This window comes from Pollicipes pollicipes, unplaced genomic scaffold, assembly GCF_011947565.3.
Source record: "Pollicipes pollicipes isolate AB1234 unplaced genomic scaffold, Ppol_2.1 Scaffold_7231;HRSCAF=8579_pilon_pilon_pilon, whole genome shotgun sequence".
In the NCBI taxonomy this organism is placed as follows: Eukaryota; Metazoa; Arthropoda; class Thecostraca; order Pollicipedomorpha; family Pollicipedidae; genus Pollicipes; species Pollicipes pollicipes.
The window spans coordinates 169,570-182,392 of record NW_023597034.1 but is presented as its reverse complement, the minus strand read 5'-3'; the positions used below and the strand labels follow the sequence as shown (position 1 = coordinate 182,392).

General features: G+C 56.9%; 2 protein-coding genes across 3 annotated transcripts in view; one reads left to right on the top strand and one right to left on the bottom strand.

Annotated features, from left to right (window-relative positions):
* The first annotated feature begins 2,295 nt into the window (after positions 1 to 2,295).
* LOC119110405 (uncharacterized) lies at positions 2,296 to 5,055 on the top strand. 2 transcript variants are annotated; one of them, XM_037234220.1, is made up of 4 exons: positions 2,296 to 2,355; positions 3,261 to 3,353; positions 4,050 to 4,367; positions 4,982 to 5,055. In XM_037234220.1, the coding sequence occupies exons 2-4, from the start codon at positions 3,299 to 3,301 to the stop codon at positions 5,023 to 5,025; spliced, it is 417 nt and encodes a 138-aa protein (XP_037090115.1). In that variant the 5' UTR covers positions 2,296 to 2,355; positions 3,261 to 3,298; the 3' UTR covers positions 5,026 to 5,055. The 2 variants fall into 2 exon arrangements, with proteins under 2 accessions (XP_037090115.1, XP_037090113.1); XM_037234218.1 differs by having other exon boundaries at positions 2,324 to 2,585.
* Positions 5,056 to 7,891: 2,836 nt separating this feature from the next.
* LOC119109215 (serine/threonine-protein kinase 24) overlaps positions 7,892 to 12,823 on the bottom strand; it is a 6,973-nt gene continuing 2,041 nt past the window's right edge. The window contains exons 4-10 of the mRNA XM_037232809.1: positions 12,711 to 12,714; positions 12,265 to 12,448; positions 10,285 to 10,462; positions 9,929 to 10,021; positions 9,582 to 9,599; positions 8,911 to 9,091; positions 7,892 to 7,902 (exon numbers count right to left, since the gene is read on the bottom strand). Coding sequence (XP_037088704.1) covers positions 7,892 to 7,902; positions 8,911 to 9,091; positions 9,582 to 9,599; positions 9,929 to 10,021; positions 10,285 to 10,462; positions 12,265 to 12,448; positions 12,711 to 12,714 — 669 coding nt within the window. The remainder of the gene's footprint in view (positions 7,903 to 8,910; positions 9,092 to 9,581; positions 9,600 to 9,928; positions 10,022 to 10,284; positions 10,463 to 12,264; positions 12,449 to 12,710; positions 12,715 to 12,823) is intronic.

Sequence of the window (12,823 nt, the reverse complement as noted above, 5' to 3'; positions counted from 1 at the left end):
CCGCTCGCGAGCTCGCGCTCGCCAAGGTTGCACTAGTCGTCGGGCTGGCAGACAGGGGGGGGCGGCCGACAGCGCCTGGTTACCCCGGTCACGCCGAACCACCGTCCAACCACCGTCCCCTGCCACCGATGGCGAAACCCTTGTGGGGGGCGAGGAGGTTAGCAGCACGGTCTCCTTCGACCGCTCCAGCGAGGAAGGGGGATCCAGGGCTGCCAGATTGGAGTCCAGCGCCTGGTTCGTTGACACAACCGAGAGACCAAAGGACTTCAAGGGCGCTACAAACTGAACAGCGGTCATTTGATCGTTGGGGGGGTCGGACGTGTGGTGGAGATCTTAGCTTTTTTCGGCGTATGATGTTCGAGGGTGGCTCTCCTCGTACAGTGTTTTGGCCTCGTGACAGAGATGTTGCGAGTGGTCTTAATCGAGATAATTCCTTTTTCCTTCACGCACGCTGGGCACGTGCGGTCGTAAGTCGTGTGCGGAGCCTGGTCTTTGCTACAGTTCACACAGCACGCTGTCTCTGAATCGCAAAATTCCGTTGTGTGCTCGGAAGAAGCGCATTTCCCACAGGCAGACTTGTTGCGGCAGTACTGTTTGGTATGGCCAAATCGCTGGCAGTGGAAGCATCGCATGGGGTTCGGAATGAAAAGGCGCGCCTTGACACATGCGTATCCAACGCGTATTTCAGAAGGCAGATCCGGGCGATTGAAAGTCAAGATGCTGTTATTTGTCGGCAGTTGTCCACTTCCTTTTCTAGTGGAGATCCTACGTGCAGCAGTGACGCCGAACACAGACAACTCGTCAGCGATATTTTCTTCACGAACGCCATGCAAGTCAAAGTAGTTGATTATTCCCCTGGATGCATTTTTTTTTTGACAGGTGTGGTGTCACTCGGACAGGTACAGAAACGCTTCGTTTGCCATCCTTGTCCCGAACGCGGTACGTGAATTCGGCTGCAGCCCTCGCACGATCAGCCTCTGCCCCGTTAGCAAACTATACCTCTAACCCTCCGTCACGCAATTTGTCGCACCGAACCACATTTCCAAATCGATCACACCCGTTATTCCGCTCAAACGGCGAGAGAGACGAGGGTCTCGTCTTGTCACTTTGGAAAACCAAAATTCGGGGAGATGGCGAAGATTCCCGCTGCTTCCTGTTATGAACGTGGTCCTTCCCCCTTTCGGGGGTCGAATGGTTTTTTGGTTATAATATGCCATGCAAGTTTCAGTGAAGTTTCGGCACCGGGGCTCCCCACCCACCACGGAGCCCAACTGGTGGACGGCCCAACACTCCCTCGGGAGGTGGTTACCGCCAGGGCTACGCCGGTGCTATACGGGGCGAACGACGCCTCCCACACGGCCAGGGGTAACCGGGGAGACCCCTCCCCGTCCTGACCGTGGTTCAGCGCCGCCGTCCCTTGACCCCGTAAACCGCTGCGCACGGCCAGGCGACCCAAGCGGAGGCCCGCACGGAGCACCCAGTCGCAGCGTGAGCGACAAGCCGCTAGGCCCGTGTGGGGCCCCACGGACCCCCCCGCGTCTCCGGATATCCTGGCTGAAGTGGAGTGTTGGGACGAGCCGCGACTGACCCGCACGACGCGCCCCTCAGCTACCAGGATCCGATCAACCCGGGGACGCGGGCGAGGGGGCACGGCAACCCCGATAAAACGAGGATTAGGAGTGATGAGTGGGTCAGATGCGGGAAAGCGGGTAGTGGGGAGGGAGCGGGCGAGACAAGGAGCGGGAGCTCACGTACCGGCAGGGTCGCTACGCCCTGAGAGGAGCAGCTTGCGCTGTTCACCCGTTACCGGAGCTGGGACCCCGGTGCCCCTGCGAGGTTGACCTGGCTCTACGTATCGTGCTGGAGGTGGGGCTATGGGCTTGTGGGACTCGTCTCAAAATGACCCTGGGATATAATGTCACGCGTGAGCCCACATACTACATTCCATATGCATTGACAGATATCTCACATCCGATTTGTATTGCTTACCATTCATCCGGTGGGTGACAGCACCATTCATCCTAGGCACCCCCGTAGTACCGTCAGCACTGGTTCAATATAAAGATGGTGATGAGAAGACTATCATAATGCCGTAGACTTGAAATTTGAATATCCCCGCTAAATCAAATTCGTACGATGTAAAGCATTGTAATTACTTTTCATTGTAGGTATATTATGGTATTGCCATGATGTCACTTACTTGCATGAGCGGCGGGCGCAAGGCAAGTGTAAATATTCTTTGATACAATCACGGTTGAGCTGTTACGAAGTGTGGGACCAGGTGCCAATATTTACCTATTAACCCGTGCAGCGCTGTATAACTTTGCATTGCTTTGTAGTGATCAGGAACAGAAGGTCAGTTGTATCGCTGGTCCCGATCTGGTCAAGCTCCCGGTCCGGTGGCCAAACAATCTCAAATGATGGGCAGATTCATTGAGGAATGTCATAAATGATATCCGCCCAGTGCATATCAAGCCTAGGCTTAAACGGCTCATTAAACATTAAGCTTTTTGCTCTTAAAATGTTAAACTGTTCTTGTTGTAGATATGTGCGTCTGAGGATTCAAAAATAGCTGCTTGCTCCATGTAAGTGGGGTGAGAAAGTCATGTCCATTCCAACCCTTCCATAATTTCAGAATACACATGCATGTATTATTATATGTTGGGTCCTCCATATGCAACATTATATTTTCCCATGTTTCATCCCCTGGTAACACATGTGCTTGGGCAAGAACCTCTGCATTTTTTCCATGTTTTCCTCCCTGTGGTAACAATTGTGTTTGGAAAAGAACCTCCTCACCCTGATTATTCTGTAATATCAAGAAGGTATTTTGAGGATTTGTAACAGTGAGCACATTGTGCAGTCCAAAATCTTCCTTCCCTTTGTTACATTTTGATGATGTGTCATGGAAGTCTCTCCTATTCATGCATGTTTATTTTATGTATGGCCATGCTATTGGTTTCAGATACATTTGAGGCAATCAATGAAATAGAAAGTATTGGTATTGTGCAGATAAAAGTGTTGTAATGTGTGATGCCCCCTTAAACTGACACACATTTGGACTGTGACTGTGTAGACTAGCATACATTATTTGGTATCATTAGGCTTTTTTAAAAGCCATGCTGCAGATCAGATTTCATCACATAGTGAAGGTGTGTTGCAAATGGAAAGTTGATATGGAATGTTTTCTCTTTGCTACCATTTGATGAAGACAGTATACATGTTGCGCTTCGTCCAATGACATCATTGTATGGTTCCAGCCTAGCCTTCAGCACAGGACTAGACTTGTGGAAGCACAATGTATGAGAAAGTCTTGTCTGCGAAACCAGATGGATCATCAGTATTATTTATTGGTGAGTTGGATCTTCAAGGCCAAGCTAAGTTTGTAGGTTGACTGGTGCTGTATTTGTGATTGGTGATATGTACTTGGTGCTGATATCTGGCAGTTTGGTGGTTTGTTTGGCAAGATGGTCATGGTGATTAGTAAGCAGTATGAGGAAAGGCATAATGATACTGTAGCATGGAGTAAGAAACATTCATTAATGACACTATGATGCATGTCTCCATGTCTCAGGATAGTGGTACATTTTTTACACTATTCTTTTGATGCTGTAGCTCTCATGTCTGGTACAAGATAAGCTGCATCTCTGTGTGTTGGGAGGAGAGAGAGGGGCATCATGGTCATTTGGGAATTGAAATATTTTATGGGATCATCAACCCAAAGCATGCTTCACTTCATTTTTTATGAGGTGCCTCGCACAATATTTTGTTGTAGTGACAGACCACACCCCACATCAGCCATTCACACAGTAAAAGCTATTTTTCCCTCAAGTATTGTATCACATGACGTGAAACTGTGGTCATCTGTACTGACTCATCAATTAATTACCACCACATTCAGTGTGACATGGTCAAACTTAAACTTTACCACTCTCAAAAAGTTTCTTCACATACCATGCCTCACACCATGCCTAGGGGAGTGGTTCATGTATGAGCACAGAACAGACAGTTCAGACATAGATTCCACCAGCCTGTGCTGCTGCCCACAGATGTGGGAGCCAGCTGCTCGCGCCAGCTGCTGCTGGGGTACGTGCTGTACCGGCTGCAGCAGCAGGTGGCCGTGACGTTCGTGCCGAGCGGCGAGCGGCCGGAGCAGCTGCCTGGCCAGCCACTGCTCAGCTGCCGACCGCTGGATGAACAGCCAGGCTGCTGGCAGTCGGCTGCCCAGCTGGCCGCCCAGTTGGAGGCAGCTGTGCCTGCCGCTGGCCCGCCTGCACAGCTGATGGTGCTGGAGGATGCCTCGTGTCTGGCGCATTGGCTTGGTGTTGGCCGACTCTGCCGACTGGTGCAGCGGGTCATGGCCAGAGGTGAGCTGGGATGGTGTGGCAAGTTATGGGTAGGTCAGCATGAGGGTGGAGCTGGTCATGGCCGGAGATGAGCTGGAGCCGTGCAGCAGGTCACAGCTGGGGGTGACCATGGGTGGTGCTACAGGTCACAGCCAGAGGTGGGCTGGGATGGTGGAGTAGGTCATGGTTAGAGGTGAGCTGGGGTGGTGCAGTGGGTCACAGCCAGAGGTGAGCTGGGGTGGTGCAGTGGGTCATGGTTAGGCCTAGTTGGGGTGGTGCAGCAGGTCATAGCCAGAGCTGGCTGGGGTGGTGCAGTGGATCACAGCGAGGGGTGAGGTGGTGTGGTGCAGCGGGCCACAGCCAGAGGTGAGCTGGGATCTGACCCAGCCAGTGGTCTTTGAAGGACGAGTGAGCACTGCCATATGTTAAGTGTTATTTATCGGGTTGACAGCGAGCACAAAGCAGTATTTTTGTCATCTTTTGTTCCTTGTAGTTCATTTGGGCTAATGCTAACAGACATAACTAAAACCTCACCCACCGACTTGTTAAACTGCTCGCCCCCAACATTTCGCGATCATGTGCCGTTCCCCCTCGGACCGCCAGATGGCTCTGACCACGCGCTGTTCCCGCCCCAGGCCACCAGATGGTGCTGGCGGTGGGTGAGAACGCCCGTCGGTGAGGAGTGGCTGGCCCAGCTGCGCCACTACGCAGTCACGTGGTGGCGGTGGAGGGCACGGGACGCGAGGTGGCCATCAGCGTCACCTGCCGCTCCAGGACCGGCAAGGTCGATACGGCTGTACGTACAGTGGGCGCAGAGCGGCGCGCGCGCGGCATAGATCGCCGGGCCGCTGCCACGTCAGCCACAAACGTGGGATGAGGTGTTTTGGGAACTGTTTGCATGGGGAATGCACGTGACAGAAATGGCTTTACAAACAGATGGGCGTTATTAGTGCGTTTGATATGTTCGATCCCCTAATGTCAATCAATCATTCAATCTATGTATTGCTGGAGTAAAAACATGTCGAAAGTTGTGAGAATGCATTCAAAGATTAAATGCTTTGTATCTGTGATGACTTCATGAACGTGCTAGACTGTTCTTGCGGTCAGTTTTCTTGCGGCCCAGTGCCCGTCACTGTTCCACCGGCTTCCCGTGATCGGACAAGAAGGAGCGGGGGTGTCTGGACACCAAGCTGCAGTTGATCTATCCCCCTAATCACTTGTGACGGCCCCCCCCCCCCCCGTGTCTCCGTTAGAAGGAGCGGGTGGTCCTGGACACCGGGCTGCAGGTTATCTGTACCCCTGTCACTGGTCCCGACCCTCCCGCGTCCCCGTCAGGAGGAGGGGGTGATCCTGGACACCGGGCTGCAGGTGACCCGCGTGGAGCCGCGGCGGCCCCAACTCGGCCCCGTGGGCAGCGTCCGGGTCCCGATCCGGCCGCCCAGCTGACCACACCGGCCTCACCACCTTCAGCCTGCAGCTGTCGGAGCAGGAAGCGCCAGGCCCGCAGCCGGCTCGTGCTGCCCCTACCTCAGGTAAGGCCCGGCTCTTGCTGCCCTATACCAGATACCTCCCGGTTCAAGCGCCCTGGATCAGATAAGGCAGGCTGGTGGTGCCCTACCTCAGGTAAGGTCCGGCTCGTGCTGCCCTATCACAGGTCAGGCCCGGCTCGTGCTGCCCTACCTCAGATAAAGCCCGGCTCTTGCTTGCCCTATACCAGATACGGCCCGTTTCGAGCTGCCCTGGCTCAGATAAGGCCCGGCTCGTGCTGCCCTATCTCAGATAAGGCCCTGGCTGCCCTGGCTCAGATAGGCCCGGCTCGTGCTGCCCTATCTCAGATAAGGCCAGGCTGGTGCTGCCCCAGCTCAGATAAGGCCCGGCTCGTGCCCGCCTCACCTCAGGTGGTCTCCAGTGGCAGCACTGCTCCGCTGGCAGATGCCCTGCCAGCGCCGCAAGGCCGTTCGGCGTTTGCCCGGACGGGGCGTATTAATGGATACTTTCCACAGACATGCCTTCAGCATTACTGACGGCCCCCGCAAACGCGGTGCGGCCCAGGCTCGTGACGTAGATCGACGCCACGTCCGTCCACCCGGCCGCATCTCGGCCTTTTCCGACCGGCCGTTGCTGAGGTCTGCTGCGTAGCACACGCACGTTCGCAGGTAGATCAGGGGCGTGGTTTCATCAAACCAAACTACGAAACGCGCATTTGTTAATCACCACGTGCAAGTGAATGGACCGGAAAAGGCCAAACAATGTGGGTCGTAATCATCCTCCGAAAGGACTTGCAAGTACAAATCCAAGCTGTTTATGGAGCGCTTGTTCATGCGTGGGGAATCAGAAGTGCGCTGGTGGTGGCTTCTTTTGAAACCAGGCCCTGTGTCGCCGTAGCTATTCGTGTTTGATGTGCCGGGCAAGCTGAGCAAAGACAACGTGCGCGTAAGCTGATAAGGTTCAGCATCCACTCTTGTTTTGATAGTGGTGGAATCATTTTTCGGCCATTAAGGGACGTTATTAATCGAGACTAATATTTGGATACGTATATGTCAGAGAGCGTCATGTTTTGCAAATTCAGATTGTATAGTTTTACCAGCTGTTCTCCCTCAATGCTTTCAATATGCCTCTAGTTTTGGCTTTATATGGGTCCTATTGCAGTTCGTACCTTATGTGGTCGCTGCATTACACCAGTACGTTAAATCATGGCTTATGGCGTCATCAGCCGAACAAAAAGTGGCATAAGGGGCATGTCCTTTGTCCTGCGCCTGCCGAGCAGCCTGTGCAAAACGGCCTTTTGGAATTAAAATATTTTGGGCAGTTAAAATTAAAAACCTTGAGTTAGCCCAATCCCTTAAATGCTTCTTTGGCGTTGTTGTATTCAGTAAACTTTGAAACACTTGCGTGGTTGTGAAGAGTTGGTTTCAATCAATGACAGTTGTAATTGCACCGGCAGTCATGTTTCACTATGACAAGTTGTATTTCATGTGTATGCTATGGGCGTCGCTCATTTCTAACCTTTTGTTGCTTGTTAATCCGCCATGGAAAACGAGAATGCCCCGTTGGTGGCTATTTCTTGACTTAGTGGAGCGGCCCAACATTTTCCACGCATTTTGGGGATCACGGTCTGTTAGTTGCGTCGTTGTTGCCTTTACAACAGGACGGCACTGCTCTCAACGTACATTTGTAGCGCGGAGTCTGGCTGTTGTGGCTTCCGTATCAATCTGACTGCCGTGGTTTCCGTGGCAGTCTGGCTGCTGTGGCTTCCGTGGCAGTCTGGCTGCCGTTGCTTCCGTGGCAGTCTGGCTCGAGGTCGCACTGGAGTCGTCCAACGTTCTGCCCGCAGGCCGGAGCAGGGTCGGGAGGAGGCCGGGTCGGGAGGTCAGATCTTCTACCAGCCGGACGCCGCCGACGACTGGGACGAGGAGGATCCCGACGACGATCTGGACGTGTGACCTGACCTGGCACGATCCCGGGCCTGGGATGACCTCGGCCAGGTCGGGAGGAGCTGTTAAAGGTCTTTGCCACCTCCAGTCCGAAGATCAGCCGAATGTGAACTAGGCCTGGCCTGGAAGGTGACCGGGGTCTGACCCGGCAGACACGACCCGCGGCGTGACCCCGGCAGCGCCTGAGCCTGTGTGACCGCTGTGGGTCTGTCAGCGGATCTCCGTCTGCGTCCGGCTCCGAAGGACCGGACCCGGGCGACGCATCTGTCGAGGAAACCGTGCCGTGCCTTCCCGTGCAGGGGAGAATGGCGTGTGTAAACTGACTGATTAATGAAGTCCGCAGAGACGCACAGCCGGGCCGATCAATGTCGGAGCGGCTCCGAAGACTGGTCTTTACGGGTCCGAAGACCGGTCGATAAGTTTGTTGTCTGACTTCAAAGATGATAAATTTGTTTTGCAATTACTGTGCGAGTGTTAAGAACATCAACCACTGCGACCCTGGGTCTCTGTCAACGCGCCTCTCTGAGGTCTCCGACGAAACCCACGCACTGCGCGCTCAAATATTGTATTGTTATTAGTATATACATTTTGTTACACACATAATTGTCGCTATAATCAACAACGCTATGTCAATCGAGCACAGGCGCGTCCAGCCAATAAATATATTCTAGACTCGAGCGGGGCCGCGAGGCGCCGCCCCGGCGGGCTGGCCGCCCCGGCGGCGGGCGGGCCCGTCCCGCGCTCGGCCCCCACGTTTGTTCGATGCGACCCGTCGCCGCGGCGTCGGTCGTACTAGTCTCGCAGGTTTTGATTTCTCGGCGGATTCATCGTGGTGGGGCGGGCGGGCCGGCGACTAGCGGACCTCGGCGCGAGCGAGCGGGCGCGCGCTGCCGCCCGGTGAGCGAAGGAATGCGACTCGCGACCAAAGTCAACAACACTGGATCACTTCTCGACTGGGCAAAATAGTCTGTCTCGCTATGTACAGCGGCGCGCGGACTCGCTTATTGCCGGGCGTCGACGGGCCGCCGGCGCCGCTATCACAAGCACTCTTTGGCCGGCGGGTGCGGCGGGCGCGCGCGCCCGGGAGTCGCCGCCTCACCGCGCCAGCCGGTCCATGGCGGCGCGCAGGCGCTGTTCTCCCATGCTCGGCACCAGCTTGACCATCAGCTGCTGCACGAACTGGTCGCTGATGCCGGGCGCGCTGCGCTCGGCCAGCTCGAAGGCGTTGCGCAGCTCGTCGATGGCGTCAGTGCGTTGCGCCAGCGAGGACGAGTCGCGCGCCCGGTAGCTGTTCCGGTGTCGCCGCTGGAGCTGCCGGCACGGTCGCAGTCGGTCACGCACCGGCCGCCGCTATCACACACAGTCATGCACAACGGGCGTCAAGAATGCCCCCGGTCCAGAGGGAGCGCATGCCGTTACTCCGCTGACTTCGGCCTAGACGCGGCCAAGTAATGAAAGCCGTCGGGTCAACAACGCCGCTTCCATTGGCATCATCAATCCCCGTGTGGAAACTGAGCCCCTGCAAGTCGCCTGCACTGGGAAACAAAGCCCGACCTGTGGCGCAGTACTTGCACCCCCAACCCCTCGCTTCGCCGGCCGCCTGCGGGTGTACCGACCTCGGACATGAGCGGGTGGATGACACCGCTGAGCGTGCGGCTCCGGTTCGGGTGCTGGCTGGTGGGACTGACGACCTTGCTCGGACTGCCCGACGAGCGGCGTCTGTTGCCGGCCGCCGGCGTCGCCGGCTCGGCCGGGCTCTCCGCCACCGACCGGCGGTGCTCGGTCGGCGGCGGCGGCGCGCCGACGTGGTAGGCCGCGTCTGTCCGACATGGGTGGCGCGTCACGCGCGTCGCAGCCCGACACGGGCCATGCCGCCGACACAACGGCGGGCGACAGCGGCGGACAGCACGGCGACGACACCCGACAACGCAGGCAGGTCGCGACGACCGCTCTGACCGACCACAACAGATCACACGACCGCGTCGTCCGCCACCTGCGACATCTCATCACGTCCCGAACTCAACACGGGTCAACCGGTGTGCAACCGGCTGCCAGCTCTACCCCGCACGTGGTCTGCGGCGCCCCGCCGCGCCGGAGCCGGCCGCGCCTCGGGTGACCCCCGGTCGATGCCCCGGCGGCGCCACTGACCGGACTGCGCGGCGGCGGCGTCTCCTTCTCCGGAGACCGCGGCGTCGGTGTCGTCAGCGGCGAGACGTCCGGCAGCGCCGAGCCGTTCTGCAGCTGCGGAGGGGACGGACCGCGCGGGTTAGGGGGGACTGGACGGGACGCTGCAGGCCGGAGGGGGAGGGGGTGAGGGGGGACACAACGCAGCTAGATCCACCCGGGACGGCGACACAACCCAGCGAGATCCACAGGAAAACGGTACGCACACCGCCACGCACGGGTCACGGGCCTGGCTCTGCGGGCGAACGCAGCTGCCCGGCGGCCTGACATACCACGGTATCTGACAGCTCCAAGTGATGGCCCGGCACCCCGTCACTGACCTGCGTGATGACCTGGGGCGGTATCCGGTTGTTGTGGTTCATGCTGTCGATGTCGCGGTCGGCCTTGCCGCCGTTGTCGACGCTCGTGTCCAGCTCGGTCTGGCGGCGGCCCGACGACGGGCCGCGGATGGTCGGCACCCACGGCTCGTCCAGGTCGGAGTCGTTCCGCGACCCCTCCCTGCGGGCGATCGGCGCCGGCCGGCGTCAGCACGGCCGGTGACTCCAGCGCAGCGGAGGGCGTCCCACAGGCGACCCCGTCGCGACTGAGGACATCACGTCGACTATCCCGCCCTATCCGGTACGCATGGTACCGCGCTCATTGCACCCCGAATAAGTAATGATCCAATCATCGACATGGGCCACAACCGACACGCATGGTCGCTGCACGACCGGGGTTTGGACCGCCTCGCGCGGCGGCCCCATAAGAGGCGACAGCCGTCACACGGCGCGCTCTCCTGCAGCCGCGCCGTCGCAGCACTGTGCCGCCCTCTGGCGGGCTGCGGATCGAGACGGGTCAGGCTGCAGGGGGCGGGCGGGCCGCGGCACCGAACCACGAGAGGGTCGGCCCGGCGCGCCGCCGGTCGGCTGCCGGCCACGTCTCACACACACACTGAGTGAGTCCCAGCGTACGTCATGTATCCGCGCATCGCCAGAACATGAGCCAACCACGCCTCTTAACGGGCCCCACGTCAGTTCATTAGTCATGACTCAACGACGATGGTTTGCATGTTCCACTGTGCAAACAGTCGGACAGAAATGGGCCAAGGGGTGGCGAACGTGTCCGCTTTGATTGCACGTAAGTAGCAGAGTGTTAGCTTAGCTCCAGACGAATAGGAATACAAACGAGTGCTGAAGTTCCGAGTGTTCCGGCCCCTTGCGCACTTCATGCCTGCCCCATCAATTGCATAATCTACGAAGATCATTAAAAGCTGGTGAGAATTTCGCACACTAAAAGACATTGTAGCGCGATCTTCCCAGAATCATTCAATCCTTTGCAGTGCAAGAACATGCGTAACCAGCCAATGCAAATACAACTAAAAGCCTATTTCGTACCAGATAATTCAAGATTAATGGCCATAATGTGCTCTAAACCGTTCAATTCGTCACACGTCGCAGGTAGCCACGTTCAGATATCGATTACATTAATTAAAGCAAGCCATCAGCGGCAATCGATGGCAGGATAAAACTGACAGAGCCGCTGAATTGCTCGAGCGAATAACGAGCATTTCACTGGAAAAGCTTATGAAAATGTTCGTCTCAGAATGTAAACGCGGTTTGCGTTGTTAATCAGGCTTGGCGAGCGATAATGGTGATTTAAAAGATCACTTAGATCATCCATCGCTGTCTAATTGTGTCGACGTCAACAAATCACTGTCGTTTTGGCTGTTCAGATCAGTGACATTTTCCCAGTGTGTGCCGATGCGGCGCGGTGCTCGAGAGCCACGATACTTAACATTAGATTGGCGATTAAAAGGAATTTAAACCACGACGCCAGAATCACGTGACCGAAGCATGCACATGTCCTGTTGCTGGGCGCAGAACACGCAAAAAAAACAACCACAAGTGACGTGATTACGTCATTACGTATGCAAGGGGCTCGTTCATCCAACGTGCCGGAAATACGCCCATACAACTTCTCCGAATCGGTTTGAAATAGGGCGCCTAACCAATGACCTAGCAACCGGTTGAGGCCAAGCGTAGGAATGCGGTTATCTCCACCGCGGGCGGTTACACCCATTCACGACATCGGCGAACCCTCGTCGCCTGTAGGTTGAAGTCCCGCGCAGCTTTATCCTTCCTGCACAGACTACAACGTGGCCCAATATCGGCCGGATGCATCGGGTTGCTCCATAACCAGCGCAGCCACTTATGACGCGAGAGTCACGCGCGCGCCCACACAGCCACCCGCCCCACCGCGTGTAGCGCTGGTCGCGCGTTGCGGCGATGAGAACGTGCGGTACTGAGTCCCTTGCTACTCACGAGTCGGTCTCCTCGCTGCTGTCTGAGTCGTCCTGCTTGGTCATCTTGTACTTCTTGTGCCGGTCAATCAAGTCGATCAGGTACGAAGTCTTCTTGGCCTTCCGGATGAACGGCAGCCGCAACAGCTCCTTGGCTGTCGGCCTCTGCGGACAGGGACGGGCGTGACGGCTGGGCGCGGCCTTCGCTGCGCCGGGCGGTTTCCACGGAGCTGGTAACGGCCATCGCGCTTCAGTCGCCCTCAAAGCGAAAGTTGCGTTGGCTAATGCTCACGCACGCGCACGCCTCAATCCCCGCTGTGGCGCTGACGCCGCGAGAAGGCAGAGAATGCCGAAACGCGCAACGTTTCCACCACGCTTGTCGGCGAGGTCACGGCGTCGGACAAAAGAATGCCTCGTGGACCAATACGGCAGCGTTGCATAACGTTCCACCACCGCGCCAAGACCGGCCCGACTGCCGAGCAGTCGGATCCGGAGCAAATCCGCCCTGTGTCCGCGACCAGGCCCACGCCTCTAAACTCGTCCGGGACGGCGGCGCGGCTCATGCGGTGCAGACAGTCTCC